General features: G+C 35.9%; 1 protein-coding gene and 1 long non-coding RNA gene across 2 annotated transcripts; one reads left to right on the forward strand and one right to left on the reverse strand.

Moving 5' to 3' along the window:
- Positions 1–6: 6 nt before the first annotated feature.
- On the reverse strand, positions 7–2,531 carry LOC111925713 (uncharacterized). Its single transcript, XR_002862410.2, has 3 exons — positions 2,232–2,531; positions 1,876–2,028; positions 7–812 (listed from the first exon to the last, which is right to left on the reverse strand). It is a non-coding gene; the product is annotated as an uncharacterized LOC111925713 (long non-coding RNA).
- Positions 2,243–23,356, forward strand: UFL1 (UFM1 specific ligase 1). Its single transcript, XM_086876566.1, has 19 exons — positions 2,243–2,737; positions 3,414–3,559; positions 4,462–4,490; positions 5,240–5,337; positions 6,183–6,297; positions 6,541–6,671; positions 7,296–7,354; positions 10,681–10,827; positions 11,927–12,102; positions 12,809–12,988; positions 13,309–13,429; positions 15,680–15,802; positions 17,523–17,643; positions 17,870–18,033; positions 19,137–19,267; positions 19,409–19,489; positions 20,231–20,316; positions 20,795–20,975; positions 21,670–23,356. The coding sequence occupies exons 1-19, from the start codon at positions 2,661–2,663 to the stop codon at positions 21,880–21,882; spliced, it is 2,379 nt and encodes a 792-aa protein (XP_086732692.1). The 5' UTR covers positions 2,243–2,660; the 3' UTR covers positions 21,883–23,356.
- Positions 23,357–23,858: the final 502 nt, after the last annotated feature.

Below are 23,858 nucleotides of genomic sequence, written 5' to 3' on the forward strand. Positions count from 1 at the left end.
AAATTCTAATTTATACTATACTCCATTTTATTCAATTTACAAACCATTTTCAGACATCCTATTACACAATTACTTATTCATTTCCACCTGCATAATTTCTAATTTTTCATCAAAACAGGAGTTACACTGTTATTTACTGTCTTTGTCTTAATAAATTCCTGAATCAAAAACATAGACTGCACACAATCCAATTCCCTGTAAATATCAGCTAAGATTCCATTAAAAGGTGTAACTCTGCTCTTTCTGAGGGAAAGGAAAATATACTGTGTATATCAGAATTCCTTCAATTAATTTTTTATGCCAAGCAAAAAGTTTTGTGACAAACCACACCTCTTAGAAACTTTCTTCTTCTCTATTTTGCATTACTCATCCATTCTATGTATTTTCTATATACACCTAAAAATATCTCATGTAGTCAAAAAACACCCACTATATCACTATTATATGATTACATGAATACTAGAATGCAAACCTTCATAATGTACTTTATGTCATACAGATTGCATCGATTCATTCTGACAGGAGTAAGAACCTCATCGTTTGCTTTTATTGTCCCCAATTAAGACAGGGTTAATTGATATTCCTAGAGTGAATCAAAGCAATACTGTGCATGGCTTTCATAAGAAATTATTTGCTTTGTGTCAATGGAATATAGCCATCAATCCATACATAATAATAATGTAAAAGTTTATTTAAACTTTCGCTATCATTACAGCTACAATAACCTTCACACCTATTTTATATACCCACAACAATGAAGCAAAAACATTTCTCCTCCTGTGATAGCTCTGGAATCAGTGGACTCAGAAGAACTGCAGAAAAATAAATGGTATCAAGTTAATTTTTCAGCATCATACCCATGCATAAAATAGATGCTAATAACATTAGAGCCAAATTAACTGCAAGAGGTTTGTGCAAGTATAGTAAAATGAATTTGTTACTCTATTTTTAAAACAAAATTTAACCTAAAAGCTGCCTAAAGAAAATTGATTTCTACAGAAAAAAAAAATCTGAACTGCTACTTGAATAGCAATTAGGTATAGAAAATAATAATGCATCTGTTGTACATGCGTACATACATCTCAGAAGAAAAGGGTCCTTACAAAATTTCTTTGATTGCAGACTCAGAACTTACAATTTGGAAATACCAAATGCTTTTAACTGTTGGTTATTTATGATTCATCTGTTCCTTTGCATGCTGGTAGAACATAACTCTTAGCATAATAAAAAACAAACAAATAAAAACAATAACTCAGCACTATTTACAGATGACCGTTTCCAAAAATCTGGGAACTGTGGTTTGAACTCAAGTCATACTCAGACAAGTGAAGGTCCCAGCCATTACACATCACTTTAGGATCTTAACTATGATGCCCAGTTTGGTCAGTCCAGTGATTCAGATTTTAGCTGAAAGGTATTCTCTATTGCTTGGTAGAGTATACGCATAATTAATGGACTACGTTTAAGATTAGGTAGGAGGAATACAGTTCTAAGTCCCTAGTTCTTTTTCCTGATCTCTCCCCTATGGTAGCCTATTTCTATATAATCTTCATAAAAACTGCTCCCAAAATTGCTATCACATTTTTTTCCCTATTCTTCCACTACATTATTAATTCACAGAAATATGCCTAAATCAAGGACCTGACTAAGTAATCTCCCTTGCTGTCTTGTTTGCCTGAGGAGGAGCAGAGACACCTCCCTGCTGAATTAGTGAGCTTGGTTTAGATCTGTGTTTTAGGAAGAGCTGCTCTCAAGAGAGCAAACCTCAGATGCCCAAGCAAAATGAGTCCTGCCTCTAATTTTTTATCTCAAAGAGAACGACCAGCAAAACTGAAGCCACATACTTATCCCACCATAGATGCTGTTGCAACTTACTATGCCAGTTGCAAAGTTTTTGTTCACGTTATTTCAACTGCACCCAGCACGATACCAGCCAGAGACATTTCCCTGTGGCTTTTGGAAGGCAGAGTCACAGAGCGGCTGTGAGGGTCAGTGAAATCAGCGGCTGTGCAGGAAGCAGCAAGAAATCTGGAAGGACAAGGACAGAGCCTCAGCAGCACGGACCACGTTCCCGGTGTTGGGCAGCTCTCAGTGTCCTGCTGCCGTCCCGCCTGGGAGGTGCCAAGCTCTGGTGGTGCGGGAGCACTCCCTGTGCAGCGCTCTGTGCCATTGCCACGGGCCGGTCCGCTCCACAGAAGCGCCGAAAATGCCTTTAAGTCCCTGGAGCTCACCTTTGGCCTACAGCTAAATAAATTCAGCTTGTCTTTCGCTGCGTAACAGCAGTCCCGTTAAGTGGCGACACTACTGGCCTCATACCCAACTCGTGGTCTAAATTTCACCTCAGGTTTAGGTAGCGGCACTTCCTAGCGCGGTTCACGCTGAAAGCTGGGCTCACAGCCCAGGCCCAGCGGCGATAGCCCTGGCCCGACCGAAGCAGCCGCTCTCGGGCCGGCGCGGGCAGCACAAGAGATCTGCTCCCGTTCCCGCCTGGCCGGGATTCAGCCCCTACTGCGGAAACCGCTTCTTGTTCCTTTTTCTGCAGTTGGCTTTTGCTCCGCTTGTTTTCCGTGCCCTCCGTGCCGCGGGGCGGCGCTGCGGGCGGAGGCCGGTCCCTCTCGCTGCCCGCCGCCGCCCGGCCGGGGCTGACGTGTCGCGGCGCGATGGCGGCGGCCTGGGAGGAGATCCGGCAGCTGGCGGCCGACTTCCAGCGGGCGCAGTTCGCTGAGGTGGCCCACAGGTGAGCAGGGCGGCGCCGGCACCGCCGCCGAGCCTGCCTGCCGCGCCCCCTCCCCGCGCCGGCCGCCCCCCTTCCTCCGCGGGGCCCAGCCAGGCGCGGCCCCTCTGCCTTCCCCGAGTCTCTCCCTGAGGGAGCCCCGCGGGCCCTTCTGGCACCCCAGAGCACGGGCAGGCCCACGGAAGCGACTGAGTGTGTAGTCACAACTAAGTTCGAGTTGCTCAAAATCATCGCGGCTCCAGTGCTCGGTTTCTCCCTTCTGTCTGCTTGACCAGTTGAGATCGTTGCCCAGAATTTGTTTTTGTTAAAGAAAAATGAATCACAAAAGCGTAAAAGTAAAATAAAAGCGCACAGAAGTGTCATAGACACGAATTCTTTAGTTACAGGCGTTCCTATATTCACCAGCAGGTGCGTTCTCACAGCTGACAGGGCTGATAGCTCTTCATGAGGAGAGTAAAAGTTTTGGAGAGGTGACCCGCCTAAGTGAAGCCATATGGATGATTTGGTGGGTGATAAGCTGGATGCAGACATTAATTTCTTTGTCCGAAAAAGTATATTCTCAAAGAACTGCAAGCAGTCTTCATTGTACTTCCTGTGCTTAGTATGTTTGAAATGTCAGTTTAAGGGGAATTTTGGGAACTACTTCATTAGAATAACTACTGACTCCTGCTTTTGATAGATTGTCAGAACGAAACTGTATAGAAATTGTCACAAAGCTGATCGCAGAAAAGCAGCTGGAAGTAGTGCACACACTTGATGGCAAGGAGTATGTCACGCCAGCACAGATTAGTAAGGAAATCCACGATGAGCTTCATGTTTGTGGTGGTAAGTGTGGCATTTTCCTTCTTCCTTTGGAGTTAGAAGTTAATTTTGAAGGCTACAGAAAGAATTTGAAAGCTGTCAGTACCCTTAATCTTTCAGAAAAAGTCAGTTTGCTTCATCTACACATTAATTCACCTACTTTTATTTTCATTTCAGATCTGGGTCAAGCTTTTAGATTTTTACATAAGATATGTTAATTGTTTTATTTTCACTCATGTAGAATTTCTGCCACAAAAGTTGTATAAAAATCCTTTTGAAGGAAATTTGGCATTTTAATATAGTTTGGTACGTGGCCAAGATGTTTGGCCTTGTCTTGGAATTTCAAAGTCATTCTTCTGTCACCATTAGTAATAACAGTAATAATAATAACAGTAATAATAATAATAATAATAATTATAATAACTATAATAATAATTGTAAATTGTCATTGACAGGTCTTTTATTTTACCAATGTGAAGAGCCACTTGTATTGGAAGATGTGACTTAGGAAGCAAGTACTGTTCAGACAGCTTTTTGTCAATGGCTTTTAATGAACAGGCAGTGTACTTTAAGTTATACTTAGGGGTGAATTTCACAGCATCATATGTTTAGAGAAATTAACTTCTTATTATGTCCATACCGATTAGCCATTTTCTCACTGTTACCACAGGTTTGCTTCAGTTTGTGTTTTGCCGTTGTGTATCATACCAGTGGGACAACTTGGACTGAATTAAAATTTCTGGGCTTTTTGTTAGTAGGTTCATGCAAAGGTAGAGAGTTTTAACAATCTCTGGGTAATCATGGACTAGTTTACTTGGTCTACAGAAAAAGTAATTAAATATTGTGTGCATAGTGAGCTGTACTATATTCTAAATCTATTGAAATGTGTTTCATGTACTAAAAGTGTGTTTTAACTTTTCTCAAAGGTCGAGTTAACATTGTCGACTTACAACAGGTAACTTTGTAATGAAAACTTTATACTTCTTTGTTTTCTTCACCATGCATAGTGTGGATATGGAGTTCATGAGTTATACTCCAGCTAAGTTATTTTTTTAAAACAGTACAAATTTTATGAATAGCTGGTAGCTCATGTCAACGTATTGCAGATTACTTAATCTGTCCATTTATTGCTTTGTTGAAATGTCTCTGTTTAGTGATAATCTAGGACTTCTGAAATCATTACTGATATATAGAGTTTTTGTTTATGAACTCTTTCTTTGTAAACTAAGGAAGGCAGAAAAGAAATATGTTGCCCATATAAATTTAAAGCTGTAGGAGCATGCATAATTAACTTTGCACGCCTCTTTGAATCTTCCCTCTTCCTTCCTTATTCTCTTGTCTCCACTAATCTTTGTACTACAGTACTCTTCCTCTGTGGCTAATTTTCCCTTCAGGCTTGAGCAAAATTACTTGGAAACAGAAAATGTTTCTGAAAGCCAGTTTTCTATTTTCTCTTACTGCTTTCTGGTATTTTTTTATTATATATGTTTCTTTTAACCTTGTAACAGTTGCAAAGAGAGGTTGTTCTTTTTTCCCTAAAGCACTGCTGCTTTGTTCCAAAACACAAATTTAGTGTGTTTTTGTGTGCAATAATATAAAAAAAATAAAAGCAGCTTTCCTCAAGATGTAGGAATGTTGAACTAATATTCCAGTGTTTGAGAATGATTTTTAATTTAAAGTTCTGATAAGAGGTGTTTTTTTTAGGTAATAAATGTGGACCTTCTGCACATTGAAAACAGAGCTAATGACATTGTTAAATCTGAAAAAGGTATTCAGCTTGTACTGGGACAGCTTATAAACGAGTGAGTACCTTCAGGAGAAATATGTATAATTCATGCCGTATTTATTTCTTAAAATGCAGACTAAAAATAATGTCTAACTGTTGTTGCTTCTGAAGTGAAATACATTTTTTAGAGCTACTTGGTGGTGATCAGTGCTACCTTAGGCAGGTGAGGCCTATCTCAGCAAAGCATCTGGTGAATCCGGAATGTAAAGCTCCTACTGATCGTCTATGTTCAATGTCCTGCCTTTAAGAGGCTTCATTTCTTACCCAGTGGCTTTGTGTACAGCAGCCAAATCTCATTTGCTCTCTGGCTTTGCTGTCTGTCTCAGCTGTTGAAAAACCTTCTACCTCTTGTTCTACCTCACAAGCCTAAGATGCTTGAGCTAGTTATTTCATGGTTTCCAGCACACTTAACAACCACTGATATAGTACTCTTACTATTATTCTTACTCAACCCAACAAAGAGGTTGTCCTTTCTATTGACTGAGCTTCAGGATCTGTTCTTGTCAAAGAATATGAAGTCCCTGGCTCTCTTGAAATAGTTAAGACCTGTCTTGTTTACTAACACTGTTTTCCAATTTTCATTGACATGTTTTCCTCTTTCTCTTACTTGAAATTTCCATACAAGTAGATAAATGGCCCATCTTAATGCTCACTACCTGCTTAGCTTTTTAGGCTTTTTAAAAAAAACACACATTTTGACATACACTTTATTAATTTAAAATAATTTTCATCTTATTTTTGCAAAGATGTAACAGAAGGAAGTATATTAAAAGAGGTCAGTTATTCATTATGTGATCTTGAGGCTGACTTTCAATGTCACACTTAATGTGTTGTCTTTTCTTTTTCTCGTTCTTACAAAAGGAGTTATCTGGATCAATTAGCAGAAGAAATAAATGATAAACTACAGGAAACTGGCCAGGTGACAATATCAGAACTCTGCAAGACGTACGACCTTCCAGGAGACTTTCTGATACAGGTGATGAAAGCCAGCAACCTGGCAAATGCAGAATTAGTTGTGACCACCTTCTTTGTTTATCTTTGCAATATCCATGGCTTTAAGTCACTATTTTGTACGAACTTAATGTTAAAATTAAATCTTAATTTTCATGGTGCATCTGTAAATCATGCTTCTGTTTTCTGCAATGTTTTCTGTCGTTAGATACCTATATATCTGATGGAAGAAGGCATGCTTAGAAAAGCTCAGTTCTTCTATTTACAGGCATTATCCAAGCGTTTGGGCAGAATTATTCATGGACAACTAGACCAGGAAAACCGTGGGGTGATTTTTACAGAAGCCTTTGTGTCCCGCCATCGAGCACGCATTCGTGGGCTCTTCACTGCAATTACACGGTAAATTGCAATGCCTGCAACCACATATTAAAATATTTTTGCCATAGGTCTTTATGGGCCAGACTCACTTGTGATTGAAAAGGAAGAGAAAAAAAAAGACCTATGGATAGATTCCCCTCAGTGTAGTTCAGTTCCTGGGACCAGTTCTCAGTTATCTTAGACTTACTTGTTAGAAATGGGGACTCTCTTTTGAAAAACAAGGGAAGTATAACAATATACAATATACTGTAGTGTTTTGGCTGAAGGAAATGGTAATCTAAATAGTTCTTTTGTTACTTTGTAGAATATCTGTCCTCTGCTCCACCGCTTCTTAGTCAGTTACATATTGATGTAACTATATGTGATTATAAATAACTTTTTCTTACTAAATCAATAAATTTTTGTGTCGCTTTGTAGGCAGAGGAAAACTTAACAAAGCAGAAGCTTGCTTACAATAATTATCATAGCTTTTGTGTTATCACTTCACAGTAATTCAGAATTAAGATCTTGTAAGCTATTTTAAACATCCTGAGGCTAGGATACTATGTGGTTCTGTTCATCTATAGTAACCTCTTTTATTTCTGGATTCTCAGCATCAGTTTCATATCATTAATTTATATTGTTTTGTTTTTCTTTTTTTCCAAGGCCTACACCTGTAAGTAGCTTGATCACTCGGTATGGATTTCAAGAACATTTACTTTACTGTGAGTTTCATTCAGAATATTTTGTGTATTTGTTAGGAAGTCCATTCTTCATTATTAAAAGTATGCTTTCAAAGAAGCTTTTTATTATATAGCCTTAATTCTGAGATACAGAACAATCTGTTTCTCTTTAGTGTAGAAAGTATAAAACCCTTTGTGCTATCCATGAAGGGATGTTCCCTGTATCCGAAGCAAGGAAAACATTTGTTGACGAAATGCCTCTGGGGGCACAATGATGCAAGAAGTACAGTACTTATTTATTCATCTCTTTCATTATTTGCCCTTAGCTACTAGCAGTTTTATCAGTGAAGCACACAAAAGGGGACAGATTTTATGTAGTCAAATGGCATTAATTGCTCAGGATTTTATTTATTGACTTTTTCTGTGATAATGGAGGCTAAGCTTTTGTTATACTCTTAAATGACTTATGTGCTGAGAGATAAAACATATCCTTAAACTGCTTTTATTTTCTGCAATTCCTTTTTTAAATAGAAATGCATAAAGATTCCCTATTCAGCTGCTGAAATCTTTAGGCTCTACTTGTCACTTTGTGTGCCCTCTCCTATCTCTCAAAAATGCTGCTTCAAGCATCATTAGTCTTCTATGCTGGCTGACCAAGTGCTGCTGGTCTTTTAAAATCCTTTAATGGTTTCTATCTCTTCTCATGAACCTTAATGCTTCTCTTGATTGTGTCTTCTTGCCTTCAGGGCATTGCTCACTTTAGTTCCACTGTAGTATCTCTCTGCTTATCCTGCTATTCTCTGCCACAAGCGTATTCATTAAAAATTAAAATCCCAGCACTTAAATAAAATCATATAAACACTCTACTTTCACATAATCAATTTAAAATTTCCACCTCTTTTTTTCTTTCATGTGCCATCCAGGTTTTCATAGATTAAAGGGAAAATCTGTGAAATTGTATTATAATAATGTCTCGATACCCAGCAAATTTCAGTATTTGGTTACAGTCTGTTTCAGATAAGTCTTTCAAGTACATCATCATGCTTTGATGATGTACAGTGTTAATGTGAATTGGAGTTCTGGTGTTTTCCTGACACTAGTGATCATCACAATACGTACTTCTAGTACTTTCTTGGGATTTTTTTAGTGAGTTTGTTCATCTTTTTCTTTAGTTTTTCTTACTGTCTTTCATTACCTCTGCATTTTCTAATTTTCAAAGACCTTTTTATCTTTTTATTCACTGCCAGATTTTATTGTGTTCATTTGCTAAGATACCATTTCAATTTCACAAATACTGGAAATTAGAAAAATACCTTGTAATGATGTTACTTCCTAGCTTTTTATGTCTGTTGCTGTTAGCAATGTGTTTAAAAGTGGTCTTTGTCACTTTTCTGAATAAAAAATTCCTGATTACAAATTTTTTTTCCAGAATAAAAATGTAAGTTTAGTGTAATATTTGTATAATTTACAAGTAGCTAACTGTTTAATCAATACTTGGGTTTAGACAGGATAAATACTGTTCTTTGGTTCTTTCACATGGATATGCTGCTATTCATCTTAAGCTCTCATAAAGTTATGATAAAAAGTAGTTTTAGAAATGAGAAACCCTTCAGATTAAAACACTAATTACAAAGCACAATGAAATCACAGATGTTATTCATTTCTGATCATTATTTTACTGGTGTAGGACTGACATAGTGGGACACTGAGACATCTCTCAGACTGACAGAGACCTAAAAGGACACTACAAACTACTTGGTCACCCTTAAAAATAAATGAGAATTTATGGTAGTTCTACAGGGATCCTGTTGTTTTAAAACAAAATATTGTCTAGAAATAATTGGAGCAATGACCTGTGAAATCTCTGAGAGCACCTCCTCTGCCCTGGAGTTTTAGAACTGGCACTTGATAAAATACAGAATTTAATTGATATCTTCATTTCACTTCTTTTCTTCTGACATCTTCTTTCCCTAAAGACTGTGGTTCATGAATAGATTTTTCAACCCATTTTGTGGAGCTCCAGGAAAGTCTGATTCTTTTTTCTAAAGACTTTGAATAAAAAGAAGTTGAAATTGCAGAGAGCCAATCAGTATTTTTTGATGATTGCTTAAGTGGAATAGGCACATTGACTCTATTTTCTAGGGCAACTAAAATATTAGGAAGTATAAAAAACTTATTTTATTTACAGAATTGTTCTTATAAGTTACATTTTATTCAATGTAACTGAACCATGGCAGAACATGATTTCTGGCTCTTAAATTACATAAGGCAATATCTTGTTTAAATCAGTTTCTCATCCACTGCATTTTTTCAGTGTAAGTATTGTTCAGCTTTCCTAGTGGCAGTTGTGTTCAATAGCTGCTAGCTTATAGAAGCTCTCCTACACTATGGGCATATCTGACAAAAACTATCATGATTCACTATGTACTGTTTCTTCTGGAACTGGGCTTTCAGGTGAGCTTCCCCGCATAATTGAGCTAAACCTCTGTGTGCTGTACTAAGCATGTGGTAGTGCTGACCGCTGCTTTTATTTCATGAGGAAGAAGCCTTGCCATATGATACAATTTAATGTTTTGTTCCAGAGCAAAACTTGTCTTTTAATGAAATAGAAATGAACATAAACTGAGTATAAAAAAAGCCATCTGGCAAAGCTCCAGAAATTAGCAGAGTTAGCAGGTGAAGTCACTGATATTTTAAAATATATCTCTTGTGTTATAAAAAGGCAGAAGCAGAGCATAGGAGGCAAATCAGATATTCCCATGCAACTTAAGTGGATTTAAAAAATCTTATTTAGCATTGAGAAGTGCTTAATACTTTGGTACTACCAGTTATCAATATGTTCTTTGTCAACAGTATTTGTGTATTCTCAAGTGGTTATTGTTGGCAGTTTATGTGTTATGCAGTTTAGATAATGACTTTCCATGACATTTTCTGTGTTCAGAAAGAAAAGATCTGTGTTCAGATCTTTTTTTTTCCATTTTGGTTAACATGCAAGCCATGAATTCAAAGAGAAATTATTAATAAAATGCTAGTAAGTTTTATTTTTCTGGCAGAGAAAGATTCTTCTATGTCTGCATGTTTTAAATTAAAAGCTAAAACTACCCAGGTTTCCAAATGTTCAATAAAAACCATTTTGATCCTGCCATTGTGGCTTACTTTTCAGAAACATTCTCTGATTTCCAGTGCTTTTGTGAAGAAATTCTCATAAATGTTAAAAATAATTGACAGAGGTCAGCAATGCTTCACCAGAACAAGCACAAACTAATTGGAAAGAAATAAAGAAGAAACAAACCAAGGAAAGTAATTATATTTTGATTAATGGATATACTAACTTTGGAAACATCTCTTCATTTATTTTCCTCTTGTAGCTTTGCTGGAAGAACTTGTTAATGCTGGTCGTCTGAAAGGCACCGTGGTTGGTGGGAGACAGGATAAGGCTGTGTTTGTTCCAGACATCTATTCCAGAACACAGAACAAATGGGTGGATTCCTTTTTCAAGCAGAATGGTTACTTAGGTAATTAATCTTTGTTCTTTCAGATAAAATAGCTTTCTAAAACTAGTGTAGATAATTTATCTTACCTTAATATAGCTGGTGCTTAGAGTGAAGCCTCACAAGAAGTGGAAATCAGTGCAGTGGCTGATACTCCTTTGCTGAAAGACCATCTTGCTCATTATGATGTGTGTTACTTTATCACAATGAACTGTATCTCAGTGGAGGGGGCCATACTGCTAACCAGTAACTATTTCTCAGTAACACTTACAAATACTCTTCTTGTTACTGCTCTGAAGACATTGATTAGCCTGTTTGTTGTAGACTTTTCAGATTATCATGGTTGGAGTTTCAGGCCAGGTGTCCAGATTACAACCAGACTTTGGCTGCTAATAGTCCAAATATGCAGAGCTCAGGAAGAATTTTTTTTCAAAATAATATTTGTATAACTGGAGTGAGTAGCACTAGTGTGCTGATTTGAATCCAGGCAAGTCTATCTAACTTCAAGCTGAGTGATGATGGATGATGGTGTTTTGAGACACTATGAGCTGTGGGAAAATAGGGATCTGAATAAGGAGAGGAATATGTCCCCTTATGGTCACAAAGGGTCAAGTGTCAGTTATTCTTGCAGATTGAAAATACTTTAACTTACCATGACCATACTTACACCATAACTTACAATGATAGTATTAAGTGTTTCTGTAAAACTGGTTGACTGATGGAGTATCTGTCAGTCTGAGTGTTTTCTCCACATCTTAAGTATAAACAGCAAAAAGAAAACAAAACACTTGGACACTGTATGTATTGTAAAATTTTGTTCATGCTATATTAGAATACTTTGGAAAGATATGACTGCAAATATAAACTTAATGGTATAAGAATCTGAAAAAAACAATTTTCTAGACTCTGAATCATGGATGTGACTTCGATCTATATGCATACTTCTATTAACAACACTTAGACATAACTTGTACTGACCTAAGTTTTAGGTCAGCATTAGCATTTACTAGTATAAAAAATATGTGTAACTCTTCATTTCCTCCTTTCAAAATACAGTCATCCCATAAGCTCTTACATGGACATGAAGGAACAAAATTTTAACAGAAATCTATCTATTTTGTAGAATTTGATGCGTTGTATAGACTTGGCATCCCTGACCCAGTAGGCTACATTAAAAAAAGATACAAGTCTGCACAACTCTTATTTCTGAGAGCAGCTTGTGTTGGTCAAGAAATGGTGGATCAAGTTGAAGCCTCTGTGGAGGAAGCTATCAGCTCTGGAAGCTGGATAGATGTAGCAGTAAGTAGTCCTTTCAGTTGTTGTTGTTGTTGTTGGATTTATTTCTTTTTTCTTATTTCTGTGTCAAATGATACTTTATTGAAACTATATATATTATATATGTATAATGAAATCTTACATTGTCAGAGAAGAAAATTCGGTTTAATTAAAATGACAAGTAAAAGGGCTTTAATTGCCTCTGAGTTGATCTGAATAAAAACAAGGGAAGGACATACTGGCATTCAGTTTATAGATATCCAAGACTAACTTTCATTTCAAAGCTACTGTGAAAGTACTCTGCTAGACAGCAATATATTTCTGTTGGTGTGTTTTTGTTTTTTTTGTTTTTCGAGAAAATGTCAAAACTAAATGCTTACAACACTTCTGGTGAACAGAGGGATGTTAGCCACATCCCTGGCTAAGTCCTGATTTTAGGCCTTACAGCATTAACTGTTGCTCTTAAGTCCTGCTTGTTGTTCTGTGTTTGGTGTTGCTCTGTAGCTGTTGAGCTTCATTTTGAAGAAGTTGCCATGCATTTGCCCAGAGGTAACACATATTCCTAGATCAATGTTGATTTGTTCTAAATTTAAATAGAGTGTACTCTTAAATTACTGGCTTAATTTGAAAAGTGCAGTGCTTTCTAACTAGTTAGCAGATGTCAAATGGTCTGTGTCTATTCTGTTTACCCACTTACAAGGCTATTGTATTTTAATTTTCTTTACTCTAGACTCTTCTGCCCAGCTCATTATCGGTAGAAGATGTTGGGATTTTGCTCCAGCAAGTGATGAGATCTTTAAACAAAAGCTCTTCAGGTTTAGTCTTCAGTGACACCATTGCAGTCAGTGAGAAATTTTTAAGCAGCTGTGCTGACCTGTTTTCTGATCTGATGCAACAGAAAGCGGAAAAGGTACAGTAGGGTTTTTTATTGCTCAAGGTGCAGTGCACGTTGAGTTTTGGAGTAAAACTCATGAGACTTTCTAGTCACTGTTAAAATGTCTGTACATCTCATCTGAAATACAACTAGAGAAGAAGCAAAACAAATGAACAACAAGTTTCTGTATTTAATGGGTGTAATTTATGTTCTGGTGCACTCAGGAAGCCCAGTCTCATGTGTTACACTTGGAAAACATGTTTGATTAGTGTACTTGAAAATGACCAAATGGCATAAACGTTTCTTCCATTGCTGTGTATATCTTTTTGCTATGATGTGCATGTTCTTCATTTTAGGAAATTAAAAACAACCCTGTTAATTTAATCACTGAAGAAGATTTAAAACAGGCTTCTTGTTTAGAGAACTCATACGCTAATAAAAAAGACAAAAAGGATGAAAGAAGAAAGAAAGCAACAGGTAAAACATAAATATTCAGCTAAAGCAAAAAAAAAACCAAAACAAACTTGTTTTATCTCTGAAATACTCAAATAAAAAGTTAGTATACTTTGTAGTCCATTAAGTATTTCCAGTCCATTGTTTAAGATATTAAGAAATAATCTAACCACTTACCATTATACCGTGGATGTTGATACATCTCAGCTATGCCCATGAGAACTAATTTCAGACTTAGAAATGTAGAGGAAGTACTATGAAGGTCTCTTGAGTTAGTTCAACACAAGGTAACTGTTTTTAGAAGCAAGGAATACTGTTATTTGTTATTTTATACAGTATGATCACATCAGACTGTATAAAACCAGTATTAGGTTAGGGACTCTGTGCCATGTTTTATTACACAGTATAGATTCAATTTTAGTCTCCATTTTTCAGGGATCCAGGAAAACGAATATGTTTCTTATTATTAGTCTTGAGATGTTAATTACAAAAAACTTTGTCTAAATCAAGAATGAGGTTTTGAGTTTTTTTTTTTGAAGAATACTTGTCATCTTTTCTGAGAAAACCATGCCATAGAATTTTCTGTTGTCTGCACATGTAACAGTTACTTGGAGATTAAGACAGTTTACTTTGAGGTATATTCTGTTTTCATCCCAAACAGTACTCCATTTGTGTGGTGACTGTTTGGAATAGATTTCAGTTGAAGGAAGAATAAAAATGTGTGGGTTTAACCCTTTAAAATCTTTCTGATTTTTAAAACAGTATTCAGTCTGAAGACTGTGAATCTCAAAAACTTTGTGTGGCTCTTGTGCTGCTGCAAGAGAGCTGAGCAATCTATGTTGAACTCACTTGCAGATTGTTACTGTGCTACTAAAAGTAAGAGAACTAGAGCACTGATGCTCACTGATCTGGCTTGGATTAATATACTCATTTGCAAAATAGAACACTCTACTCTTAAAAAAAAAAAGCATGAGTAGGCCTGAGTTGACATGGAAATTAAACTTACTTTTAGCACAAGAGATGGCAGATTTTTCTAGGCCATAGCTAAGGTAGAGAAGCTTGGAATTTAATTGAACTGTCATAATAGAATGGCTTCGGTTTCCAGCCCTTGGAGGAGTGAGACTCAACTGAGTCTGTACTAGGTGTCTAGACAAACTCATAGCCACAGGTAACATACTGCACCATCAGCAAACACTACACTGAAATGTTTTATTATGGACTGTTATGTGCATTACCTAAGAACACACCAGCATAACAGTTTTATGTAATGTAATTACTCTAATGCAGTCACACTTCAAATAAGCTTGTGGAAAGCACAAGCTTTACTTTTTTTGGCTGTTCCTGCAAAATTATGCTTAAAAATCCATCTATGGCACATAACAGATGCAGTTAGCTTTTTAAGTAATAGCATCTTGTCTTTGTGTTTCTTCTTCTTCTTAAACAATAGTAGTTACATAATGTAGTTACTTGAAACCTTGGACCATATTTAAATGAAAAAAACACCTGCTTTCTCAAGGCATAGTGTATATGGCACCATGGAGTTTATATTTCTTCCAAGTGAAAAAATAGCAGAAGAGGCTGTGAAAAGGGGAGCAAGGAGCAGAACAGCTTGCCTTGTGAAGAGGGACTGTATAACAAATTGAGATTCTGTCTGCATTGCATACGTTGGTTGCAGGACTTTTGAAGAAAGTAATTTGTTATGTGTGTCAGAACTGGAACATCCCATTGCTCTATAGTCATCTAGGAAAAGTTGAAAAAGATTGAGTGCTCTAGTTAGCTGAATATGTGCTTCCAAGAACATTTTGGATAAATGCTTATAGTGTAGGATACTTTCTCTGAAAATTAACAAAGTTACATTATCTGAAATATTTTTTACAAACTCAGTTATTTAGCATCTTCTAATGAAAATGCTAAATGCTTACTAAGATGCTATTTGCAGCCGACAGGAAATGCCCCATTACATTATGGACTCTGGTATCTCATCTGCTTTTAGCTAAAGAAAGACCCTGCTCTTTTTTTTTTTTTTTTTTAATATTAGTGTTTGTGTTTATTAATGACATTAGCTTATAAAAAGCTTTGCTTCAGTTGCTTCTTTTATTTAAGAATGAAACTTATGGCCCTGAGATTCTGAAATATGTGTTCTAGGTTGTGTTTAGAATCAGGTTGTGTTTTTCAATCCAGCATTAACAAGTAACACAGATAAATTGCTAGGGTACTGTAAACTTTTTAAGTGCCAAAACTTTCCTGTGTACTAAGCAAATAATTCCCCACCAGAGGGCAGTGGAAGCGTGAGAGGAGGAGGTGGTGGGAATGCCAGAGAGATAAAGATTAAGAAAACCAAGAAAAAAGGAAGAAAGGATGCTGACAGCGATGAAGAGTCACAAGGGACTGGCACAGGTTTGTAATTTTATTTTAGGTACTATCTATTCATATCTACTCAACATGGTTTTTCTACTTGCTTTTTTTTTTTCATATGTGTTCTTCCCCCACTATTTAGGTAAGGTCAGCTAAAATGTGAATACTATGTAGTTAAAATTGTATCAGTGGATCTGATGTTGCTGTTTAAATTAAAAGGGAATTACTTGTTCGCCAAACAGTGTAACTTAGTCTTTAAAAGAGAAATTGAAGTCAAGGAAACAAAACCATTTTATATTTATCTTTTATTTTATGTAGGAAACGCTGTAGATTTTGGGGTGAATTTTACACTTGTTTTTGTAACATCTGCTGCATAGTGTATGATAACTGAATGGCCTAAATTAACAAATCATAGCAGTCAAACAGGTTTTTTCTTCATAGGATAAAATACACAGTCAAAACTAATGTTTTGTTTCAATATCGCTACTTATTGGTGCCTATTTCTCTACCTCCACTATTGCAAGAAGGAGCATGAATAGCTTTCTAAGTAAAAGCCAGCACTGTTAAATTTAAAGCAAATAGTAGTTGTAAATGAAGCAATTGTGTTCTTTCTTTTGTTCGATGGAGAACCAGAAAATGTGTGCTTCTGTTTTATATGTAGTGTCCAGACTTTCAATACTGACTGAAAAATACTTTTAAACATGATATTTGAAGTGTGAAATACAGTGTAGTAATTTTGTTTGATATTGCTCTCACAGAGTACCATAACTCACATATAAATGGAATTATTTTTCAGGACTATTTACTTACTGAGTAAAACAATGTTCAGTGACTTTCAGTTTATGTGGTTTGCAGAGGGTTTTGGTGTAGGCTTTCTGTTTTGCCCTTATTACTGCATATATTACTGTGTTATAATGAATAACTTGAACCGTGATCTCAAGGTAAACTCAGATGAAGCCATTCAAATGTAAATATGATCCTTTTTAAAACCTGATTTAGCCTCCCTTTTCGCTTGTTTGTAAGCCCTGTGTATTCATTACTACTGTGGCACAACAAGGAACATCATTGATCTCCATACTTACGTGCACAGTAAGCCTGTTTTAAGGTGCTTCTGGAACATGTCCTTTTCTGGTTCTCTGTCATCATTCTCATCTCATTCTTATATGTAAAAAGTCCACTACACCTGGGAAAAGTTCATGTTTTGTGCAAAACCGAAATAGAGATGCACTAAATTGTATGCGTATAAGTTGCTTCTATTACTGGAACACCTTGTCTGATTTAATCTCTCATGTTTCAGATTTTATGCTGTAACCTCAAGTTTAGGACACTGTTACATGATTGTGTACCTTGCTAAAGGAAGTTTGTAAAAATAAAAACAACAGCCTTTTGAAATTCTTCAAGTCAGAGCACTCTATTCAGTTTTGGCACTTTAAATTCCATTTGGTCTTGGTGACACTATGGTTTCTAAACCAAACAGCCAAACAGACTGACAAAAAGTGTCACCAAAAACACATATCCTCATACGCTACTTCAGATGTCTATTACAGAAACTTCTCAGTGATCAAAAGAGAAATTTTGTTAGTTTTTCATATGTGTAAAATTCAACTGTCATGTATAATCATCCCTTTTTTTCCATTGTTGATAATGCATTTCTTCTATGGCATTTGGACTTTGAAGCTTTGCAGTGTCTCATGCCACAGAGTAATTGGAGCAATACTAAAAGGAATGTTTTCTCAATGAGTGTTGTTTATGGCCACTACAGGTAGGAATAAGAAGCCAGAGTTCTCTTTCATGTCACAAGAGGAAATTGAGGATGTTTTAAAGACCCGCATACAGGATTGCCCTGAAGAGCTTATTACAGAAATTGCTGAACATCTAAGAAGGTAATTTCAATAATTCAGGTGGAGTTAGAAAATTTGTGATTCACTTCAGATGAACCTACACTTCAGTCTGTTTTCTTGCTTAGAAAAGAGTGCTTTGTTGATAGACATGTCCCTGTCATTTACTACATAATGAGGTAATTTTCTCTATTGCTGATATATTTGGGAAAACCTAGTACAATTTTACACTTTGCTCAGTATTTTCCCCTTTCTTCTTTCCTGTTCTAAGACCTTTGACAAAAACTTACCAGGAAGTTGTGCGTTCTGTTTTTACGTCTTCAACGTCTTCCTCTGGAGCCAACAGAAGACAGGCTATGAAGGACTTGCAGGAAGAATTCTCAAACTTGTACAACAACATCCGGTTATTTGAAAAGGGAGCAAAGCATTTCACAGGTACAAAATATATACTTTGAAAAATGAATATGCTCCCTCAAGGATGTTAAATTCATTCCAGAATCTACGTTAAAGATCAGACAGGAGCAAAAGTTTAAAAAGGAAATTCTGAAAAAGAGAAAACTAGAGATGTGTTTAGTATGCCTAACAGTGCCTTTATGCTGAAATGCATTGCTTTGCATAGTAATTGAAATACATTTTCTTTATTTCATATCTATATTCTGTTTTATCTTATGTCAAGATAACTGTGTTCTTGTCTTTCTTTTCCAAGTGTTTGCCTTCCTTCCAATTTTTCACTGTCTAGGTAAAAAAAAAAAAAAAAAAAAAGGAAAATATTGATAAGCACACTTTATTCTCCCAGTTGTGCCACTAATGAAAAAATTGAATGGCACCTTATTCTAAGAAGCTGCTGTTTGAAACTCATAGGTTTGATTCTGAAAGTAGCTGCTGCTTGAGGATAGTCTGTCAGATTCATTTTGTAGGGGGTTACTCTGTAAGGTGTGGCAGAAAAGTTAGTGTTAGGAAAATACTGTAGACATTTCCAAGATTCTCTGCTTTATTTAGCTTTCTCCTAGAATTTTCCTCATGGAAATCTTCTAGCAGAGGGAAACACTAGCAAAACAACCTGATATTCCTGTATTTTGGAGTATATGGTATTACGTCCAATTAGCCTTTGTTCTTGAACATATGTTCTGTAGCCTCTTTTAATTTTTCCAAATTCCAATATTTCAGTCTTAAAGTCACATGGCTGTTACTCTATTTAACTGCTTGTCCTGCAGAATTTTCCTCTGTATACTCTTGACTTGATCAGTAGCAGTGGTTCAGGAGGATTGTACAGGGAGTAGTTTACCGCTTATACAGATACATCTTTGAATTACAAGCAATGCATTAAAATGTTCTTACAGACCTGAAAGTTCACATTTTTCACTGAACAATGTTCCACAAGAACGTCACAGCAAATGAGGGACTTTCTTTTCACATATCCAGATAACTCTCATACTACTCATGGTTGATAGAGTCCACAGTGATGAAGGAGATGTGATAATATCACAGGGATCAGGTAACTATAATAAGTCTCTTTAATCACTTATTTCTTTTAACAGATGATACTCAGACTAACCTTGCCAAACACCTGTTGAAGACACTGTGTACAGACATTACAAATCTGGTTTTCAACTTCTTGGCATCTGAGTCAATGATGACAATAGAAAATTACTCTACAATCACAAGTGAGGTACAGAAATAAAAGTTCCTTTCTAACAGTCTCAAGTAGATCAGTGATGTTTGTTCAATAAGTAATTGCTTCACCTGAAATATGCCTACATCTAAAAAGATGATTAATATTACAGATTATTTCCATTCTTGTCCCATACAGGGTAGAATCAAGATTTTAGGTAAACTGCCAGAAGATACCAAAGGTCCTTTAACTAAACTGCATACTTCTCTGAATGGCAAGGTAAAGTTAATCTAGTTTAGATTTTCTGTTTTGCTGATGGAATGCTAATAATGCTGGTATAATGCTAATTACACATAGTGTAATATATGATCACTGCTGCTGTGAAGAATGAAGGCAGAATAATCTTTTGTATTTGTCTAAGGCAGTGAGAGAAAGTGTGTGATAAGGTGATCTTACATTATGATTCTGATAGTGACCTTTGGCTCTTTGCTGCCATGTGGAATCCAGTGTGCTTTTCATGGGCAGGTGAGAAGAGTGAAAACTAAGCAAGAAGCTCCAGTGTAAAGAGGTTGATGTTTCTTGTGTTTTATTCCCAGAGTTCTTGCTTGTTCTCCAATGCATTTCTTAACTAGTAAAATTACAGATATTTAAAAAACCCCAAACCTTCAGATTATGGCAGTGTAGGCACAAGGAGAGCTATTTATTAATTCTTTTATACAAAAGGCCATCCTGAGGTGTTTCTCAATAAAAAGTATATCTGTAAATAATTGTAGAACATGCATTATTTTTTCATTTTATTTCCAAGACTAATGAATCACAGTTTGGGTTAGTATTTAGGTATATGAACTGTTGTAGGACAAACAAAGGTAATTTCTACTAAATACATGTTACTTTCTCTTTTTTTGTGTAGTTTATTTCAAGTGTATTCACAGTCATCTTTTATGTGATTAATTGTGAACAGTAGTTAAACTTTTTTATAATCTGCAAACACAGATTAAATATTTATATTCTTTTTAATAGAGTATAGAAGATTTTCTTTCGTGCCTTGATTCTGCAGTGGATATTTGTGGTATTATGGTGAAAAAAGGAGACAAAAAGAAGGAAAGGTACTTCAATTTTATTTATTGAATGAAATGTGGCTATATTGCTGCACAAATGCTGGATGCTTAATATGGGAGCAGTCATACTCAGTGTGTAAGAGGCAGTCCTTCTTTCCAAAGTGCTTAACTTAAAAATAGAAAGTCAAGCAGTTCTAAATCCATAGGAGAAGGAGAAAGAAGAGAATTCACATTTAGCTGATTTTGTTGGCTCACTACTTTCTGTGATATAGTGTATAAATTCCCTAGGAGTCTCTCAAAATCTGGGCTGTGCCAGTGATAGTTTTTGTTGTTGTTGTTGTTAGGTTGGTTGGATTTGGGTGGTTTTTTGTTTTGTTTTTTAATTAATGTTTTGGAATTCCATATAAATGATTTGACATGAAAATTAAAATTAATGGATGTTAAATAAGTTTTAGTATGTGTGACCAACTACTATTTAAGAGAATTACAGAATCATATTTTTGTTTAATATATTCTTGTTCCTTAGGCAAGTCCTGTTTCAGCATAGACAAGCTCTGATTGAACAGCTCAAAGTCACAGAAGACCCAGCTCTTGTTCTGCACCTGACATCAGTATTGTTATTTCAGTTTTCAACTCACTGCATGCTTCATGCACCAGGAAGATCAGTACCACAGATCATTAATTTCCTAAGTGGCAAGATCCCAGAGGTAGTCTTCTGTAGCTTTTTAAGGGGAAATTACATTTTTTCTGTGACAGAAAGGTGTGCCTTACACTATTTTTGCTGCATAAACCTGGCACCATTTGGTTTCATGTCTAAACATTACTTTATGTACAGAATATACAATTTCTCTTATCTGTACTGCATTGCAAACTCACTTTTTAAGGTATCTATCATCAATTTTCTTTTTTTATTGAATTAAAAATTAATCTATTGTTAGTCCTTTGACTTAACCATAGAGACAGTTCTGTCTTGGGGGATGTTAACGATTCTTAAAACTGAACTTTTTTACGTCTTTCCTCTGAGCTAGAGCATGGTTGCTTTTTAAATTTTTCTAATCTAGTTTTAAAGAAAGATGTACCACTTCAAAAGCAAATACAGTGAAATTCTATATTTTATACTGCCAAAACTGATGATGTTTACTAACTACATTGCTTTCATGCTTCTGTGGTTAATTTTCCTATTTTTGCAGCATGGATGCACTTTCAGTTTTCTGCCTCTTTGAATGTCTCTCAGAATTTAGGTTGTCAAATACTTCATTAGAAATATATTTCTGTATCACTAAATCTCTTTGCCCAAGAATGGGAGAATGCTTTTAAAAAATTACATCTTAATTTATAGGACTGTCTGCCTTCTCTGTAACATTGACATCCCCTGGATTTGTTCTCATCTTTTGCCTTCAGGATCAGCATTCACTGATAGTCAAGTACCAAGGACTAGTGGTGAAACAATTGACCAGCCAAACTAAGAAAACTGAACATGGAGATGGTGACACAAAAGATAACATGGAAGAGGAGGAAGGAGCAGAAAGCATTCGAAAAGAGCTCCAGGAAATCACTACCTCTATCAAAGATCTTGTTTTCAGACCTAGGAAATTTTCTGTAACAGAGGAATAAAACTGTTACTCGGTGCATCCACTTCCATGATAGAGTCAGAGTTTATTTTCTTTTATGCTGAAAAAAAGGGATGACATAAAATGCTTGACAGACTTTAAATTTGGCCTCTAGTAGTTTTCAAATCACAGCCAGGGAACACTGTTGCTGGGTGATGGTGGCAAATGGAATTTTGTTACTACTACGGTGTACTTATTACACACATTAATGTAGATGTGGCAGAACACAGTTGTGGACACTTCAGGTGTGAAACCAGTGGGTTTTAATTGGCATCCTCATGTGAGACCTCAAGAAATTGCTCATCGAATAACAGTGTATTTTGTTCCATACACACACAGGCTGATAGTTTTACTTCTTTGATTTGGATTTATAGTGAGATAAGGATTGCATATAAGTGTTTATAAGCCTGTCTATCTTAATGTCATATACTGATTTTGAAACATACTCTGATACCTAATAACACACCAGTGAAGGCTATCTTTGCTCTGGTATCATTACTGGATGTTTTCAGTTTCTGTTCACTGGACAGCAACAGTAAGAGCATTTTGAGTAGAAGTGGATATTGACAAACTTAAGGAAAGTGACCCACTACTAATACAAGTTTCAAAATGTGCTGAAAGTTCATGAACATCAGCACACACATACTACTGATGTATGCTGCTAATGTCTGAAACAGCTGTTCATTTAAAGCTTGTCATTCAGAAGAGGTGACACTCTTTTGCATTGGCATTTTGGGAGCAGATAAATCCTGTTACACTTGCCATATAGTACATGCTAGGTGTTCATTCAGCTGACTTATTGAGTGCTTAGTCCAGCTCCCATAGCAGATAGAAGCATTTGTTCGCATTCTGTCAGCTCTTGAGAGAACTTTTGCTGTAACATTTATCCTGAGTTCCTTGAAAATAACTAGTTCATGATTTTTCTACGTAAACTTTGTAGACAGAAGTATTGCTTCTGTCAAGTTTTTTGCCAGCCTTGTTTTTAAATTAACAGTACTTCATGTCTTCAGGACAGTGCAAAAATGTGAAAAATGGAGTTCTATCACTAGGATAATTTTGGTAATGTAAACAATCGAGTTTTGCACATATTTAAAAGGCAGTAATTCATGTTTAACAATGTTCATGCCAATGCTGATCTTTTATCATCCATAAGGCAAGAACAGTTTGGAATTGTAAGGCACGAGCAAAATAAGTTGTTTCTCTTTCCTTGGTGGGAGGTTATAACAGCTGACAGTAAAAGACAGTGAGAAATAAAAAGTGGAAAATATTCAGGTTGTTGAACTTTAAAAAATAGTTTGTATACAGGGACTAGGTTTGATTTTGTGTTATTTAGCCAGAATAATTAATAATTTCCTATAATGAATGTAAACAATTTTATATGACATTGAGTTCTCTTGTAAATAATATGCTATATGAAATTCTGTATGCAAATGAGAAATTATTTTAATAACATTAAATGATGAAGTATTTGAAGAGCATTCTTTTGACTTCACCAGTGTTTGATCATCTTGCAGTTTGCAGCTTTCAAACAGCAATAGGTAATATGCACAGTTAGACTTAACACACTGTTCTGAGTGTTCCTGTATTTTTGTTTCATACAGTTTTATGCTGGTATTATAATGAACTTACTACAGAATTTATTTCATCATGTGTTGAACTTGCTATATTCCAGCCTATGTTATAAGAAGGATTAAAAAAATGGATTCTTTGAAGTAGATGCAATGGAAGCACTACAGTTCAGCGATATCTTCTGGCTACTAACAGAATTCAAGGAGACATGGCTGGAAAAGTGTCTCAGGTATTTTTCTTGATTTGGAAATTCAGTCTTTAGTTTATGATACAGAAGTATAACATCTGAAAGAGAAAGAAAAGGAATTTTGCTAATTCACAGGTTTTTTTCCTCTGCCTAGGAGGAATGTATGTGGAAAGAAAAGTAATCTTGTCTTAAAAATCAGAGGTGCAGTTCACAAAACATGACAA

The sequence above is a fragment of the Cyanistes caeruleus genome, chromosome 2, assembly GCF_971803275.1.
Source record: "Cyanistes caeruleus chromosome 2, bCyaCae1.hap1.1, whole genome shotgun sequence".
Taxonomy (NCBI): Eukaryota; Metazoa; Chordata; class Aves; order Passeriformes; family Paridae; genus Cyanistes; species Cyanistes caeruleus.